The sequence below is a fragment of the Pteropus vampyrus genome, unplaced genomic scaffold (assembly GCF_000151845.1).
Source record: "Pteropus vampyrus isolate Shadow unplaced genomic scaffold, Pvam_2.0 Scaffold484, whole genome shotgun sequence".
Lineage (NCBI taxonomy): Eukaryota > Metazoa > Chordata > Mammalia > Chiroptera > Pteropodidae > Pteropus > Pteropus vampyrus.
Window position 1 is genome coordinate 468,416 of NW_011889265.1, and position 4,528 is coordinate 472,943.

The following is a 4,528-nucleotide window of genomic DNA, read 5'->3' on the forward strand; positions in this document are numbered from 1 at the left end:
CCGCCCACCGAGCTGGTGCCGTCGGAACGCGCGGTGGTGCTGCTGTCGTGCGTGCTCTCCGCGCTCGGCTCGGGCCTGCTGGTGGCCACGCACGCCCTGTGGCCCGACCTGCGCAGCCAAGCGCGGCGCCTGCTGCTCTTCCTGTCGCTGGCGGACCTGCTCTCGGCCGCCTCCTACTTCTACGGGGTGCTGCAGGACTTCACGGGCCCCTCGTGGGACTGCGTGCTGCAGGGAGCTCTCTCAACCTTCGCCAACACCAGCTCCTTCTTCTGGACTGTGGCCATCGCCCTCTACTTGTACCTCAGCATTGTCCGCGCGGTGCGCGGACCCCGGGCCGGCCACCTGCTCTGGGCCTTCCACGTCGTCAGGTGGGTGGCCGCGCGCTGCTTTCCTTTGACCTCCCCCCACCCGCCCTGACTCCCACCTGGTCCCTGTCCGCCGTTCCCTTGGCCCTTGCGTCCCCCTGGCGCCCACTTCTTGGTCGGACCCATGGCCGGACGTCCAGTGGACAGTGTCTGCTCACGCCCCAGGGCAGTCCTGAACCAGCAGGACGATGTCAGTCTTGCCAAAGAGGTGGACCTGTCCTGAGCATCACCGAAGACGACGCCCCTTTGCGCTCGCCCCCAGCTGGAGCCTCAGCGAGGTGGGCGCCTCAGCTCAGTTCCGTGGAGGGTGGAGGTCCAGAGCTCGCCCTTAGCTCCTGACCCTGGGGACTTAGGGACACTCAGAAAACTGGTGAGGGCACTCTGGGTCCTTCACCTCTTGCTTCACTGTTTTCTGGCCATCTCTGCTGCACGTGGCGAGTAGCACCTGTTTCCCAGGCTGGGAGTTGAGTTAGGTGGCTGTCCCAGGCTGGAGAGCCAGGCAGCTCCCAGTCCTGTGCCACCACCCACATCCACAGCACGGTTGGTGCATTCAGCCACACCCAGCCTGCCAGTCCATCCAGCCCTCTGCCAGAGGCAGCGCCTCAGCTGTGAAATTTACAAAAGACCGTCTTCTTGATTTTCTTTGTTCATCTCTAGACCTCAGGTCTCTATCTCTTGTTATCTCTGTTCTAGATGATCTTGGTTTTATAGAGTTGAGCAACGCTGAGGTTGAGGTCAGTGGCAGAGGCTGGGCTGGAAGAGGGCCACCAGCTGCCCGGAGTCTCTGAGAAAAGGGGAAACCAAAGCCTTGCCCTGGCCTGGCGGTTGAAGCATTGAATCAAGTAACCCTCAGCTGTAGAGAAAAGTTGGCCCCTTTCTGATGTAATTTCAATATTCAAATGAACCAAGGCAGGAGTCTTATAGGGCACATTTCCTCTTCCTCCTCAGATAAGAGCACCAAATGCTGCCCTAATTATAGGTCTTGTCTGTTAAAGGCTGCTTTCCAAAGGCTGAGGACAGTCAGCACTTTGGTAGAGACAGGTCACCTGGGTGTCACAAGCCTGCAGGAGTCACTTGACCTCCTCCCAGAGCTGTTGGATGGAGGCCCACTGGTCCCTGGGAAACTAAGTGGCCTGCTTCTCAGCTCTTCAAGTCAAATTCGCAGGGAGCCATTCAAACAGAGCCTGGGATGCAGCAGAGACCCACAGGAAGCAGGGCGGCCCCTGCCTGCCCTCCCAGCTTCCCACCTGATCTTTGTGTCCATTCAGAGACCCAGTCCTTGGCAGACTGGTCGGTGTGGGGAGCGTGTACACCAGAGTTCATGTGTCCTTGAGGAAGAGCCCAAGACTTTCTTTGCAAGAATCTCTTCTCTTACTCCCCCTTTTAAAAATATTGAATACAGTATATTTTTTTAAGCGATAAAGGCAAACCTGGTACAGGTCCTATAGAACAGACGACTTTCCTGAGAGATCTGAGTTGAGAGTTCTTTCTGTTCACTTCTTGAGGGGGCGGGGCATGGCTCTGTGATGTTCAGGGAAGGCCTGCGAAAGTCTGTGCGTCGCCTTCTGGGCATTAAAAAAGATGTGAACTGTTCATCTTGTCTGTTGAATGTGCTCCACCTGCTCCTTAAAAGAAAAGAAGAAAATACCAGTGTCCAAGCTAGAAAGGGACTTTGACAGTTTCTTCCCTTTCAGAAGTTAACTCACGCGTTGCTAGACGAAGAGAATTGGCAAAACCTGCCCAACAGGTTCATTTATCGACCCAGGTCCTCTCAGGCTGTGTAGCTAATGACCTTACTAAGGAGTTCTCACCATCTTTCTTTGGAGAATCAGTTTAGTGTTGCTGGAGCACCTGCTGGTGTGAGAACTCTCATCATCAGAGGTAGGCTAGACGGTCAACTGCTTGTTAGCCATCTCAGACAACTGAAAATCAGTCCACTTCTTCAAACCTTCTAGTCTTGGAAAGTATTTTAAAATATGACAGCACCAAAGGCCGATATCTCTATTCTGTTAAGAGTTTTTAGGAACTGGCTTTTTAGAAAAAAACAAAACAAAACAAATATCTTGATAAGTGGACAAAGGCCCCATTCATACAAAATAGTAAAAACAGTTGGTAAATATATATGGGGAAAAGTTTAGCCCCATTAATACTCAAAACAATACAAGTTATAACATTAAGGTACCATTTTCTCGTTAAAAAACAAAAATAGGCAGAATACGAACGTGATAAGTACCAAACTGGTATTTTCCTACATTATTATTGGCAATGTAAATGAAAATATCCATGTGAAAAGTATTTGGTTCATACCCCTTGATCCTATAATCCTATTTATAGAGATCTAGTCTAAGGAGATTATCCAAAGTGCACGTAAAGCCGTGTGTGCAAAGGAGTTTGAGAGGCGTGCAAGTTTGAAAGCCACCTCGATGTCCACAAAATAGAGGAACAGTCAGTTATAGATGACAGCCCCACCGGAAGTGTTACGCAGCCATTAAATACTGGCTGTCAAATCTATATGTCATTTTTTTTAATGGTATGATACAAGGTTAAGTAACAGAAGCCATCTATAAAACAATGCAGCCGTGGACAGCTGTACAGCAGGCAGCAGGAGAGAACCCTGCCCACACTCAGGCTGCCAGCAGCGCCTGCTCGGAGGGCAGCGTAGATGTCATCCTCAGGGAAACTGTTCTCCATCGCGAGCTGTGTCTGGCTCCTGAGCACTTGCCGAGTGCTGCCCCATTCCTTAGCTCGCTGGTCACCAGTGAGGGAATGGCAGGGTGATGACCCTCCCATCCTAGTTGGTGAGACCCTCCCCAGGCCACACAGCTGGAGGCTCAGGTTAGAACTCCAAGGTCAGTCTTCCTTCTATGGTTCCATCTTGTCTCTTGGCCTTGTCAATAATTTTGAAAATTGAGATATAATTTGACAACGTTTTTAACTTCCCAGATTTTCTCGATTATTAACATTTTACCATGGTACCTTTATCTTCTCCAGCTATTCTTTCCAGAACCATTTAAGAGTAAGTTTCAGACCTGATGCCCCGAGCCCCTGAATCCACTAGCGTGTATGTCCACAAGACAAGGGCAGTATCTTAAGGAACCACATAGACTTTCCGGAAATAGGAGATGAACAGGGAGCAGGGCTGTTATCTGATCGTGGACTTCTTTGAGATGTGTCCGTCTGGTAATAATGTCCCCAACGGCAAAGGAGAATTGGCTTTATGTGTTGGTCTTCAGTCTCTTCTCCAGTGTAGAGTTCTCCCATCTCTCTGGGCGTTTCATGGCGTTGACCGTTTTGAAGAGGACCGGCCATTATTTTCCAGTGTGTCCCTCTGCTTGAGTTGTCTGGCGCTTCCTCACAAGTGGACCCGGATTCTGTGCCATGGGCAGGAATCTCCCAGGAGCATATTTTTCTCATCACTTCCTCCCTGGCCACTTCGATTCGTTCCATCGCTGGGGGCGTTAACTCGGACCGCTTGGCTGGGGTGTGATCTGCCAGTTCTCCGCTGCACTTACTGTTTTTCCTTTTGTAATTGATAAAGATCTTGTTGAGATGAATGTGCTGTTACTCCTCTGACTTTCACCCAAGAACTGAGCATCAGTTGGGTCTGAGAGTTTTCTGAAGTGAACTTCCTTGTGGTGGTTGCGTTGTTAAGGTCACGTGAGAATATTCAGTGTATTACAAGTCCCTCTGCTGTGTTACAGCTGTTGAGGCAGCATGATACGGATGCCCGCCTTTTACAATCGGGTAGATATGACTCTGTGGCCATCTGGCTTACAGTACTCACCTGAGAAAGTGCTAGAAGCTCAGGCCTAGAGCTGCTGTGGATGGGGTCAGTTCCCTTCCCATAAGATAAGCGGAGTTGGCCTGAAGCCATCCCTGTGCCCCTGCAAAAGGTGGCTTGTCTTTCAAAAGCTGTTGTTTGCACCTCCCCCCAAAGTGGTGGGCTCTTTCCGAGCAAGGCCTGAGCAGGGTCAGTGAACATCCCTCTACCTGCACACCCTCGGGCCACCACTGTGCCAGGCCCCAGCCCATAGTCCTGTGAGCCGGGGGGAAGGTCCGTCTGGCTGGGGGGTGCCTCATCTCAAAAGCAAGCATCCTGGCCAACCTGGTCACCTCAAGCAGTCCTAGATCTCTTCCTGCTCCACCGAGGTGGGAGTGGGTGA

At 51.3% G+C, this 4,528-nt stretch overlaps 1 protein-coding gene across 1 annotated transcript in view; it reads left to right on the forward strand.

Moving 5' to 3' along the window:
- Positions 1 to 4,528, forward strand: part of GPR157 (G protein-coupled receptor 157) — a gene marked incomplete at its 5' end in the record, with an annotated part of 18,971 nt that continues 14,443 nt past the window's right edge. The window contains one exon of the mRNA XM_023524641.1: positions 1 to 368. Within this exon, the coding sequence (XP_023380409.1) occupies positions 1 to 368 (368 nt within the window). The remainder of the gene's footprint in view (positions 369 to 4,528) is intronic.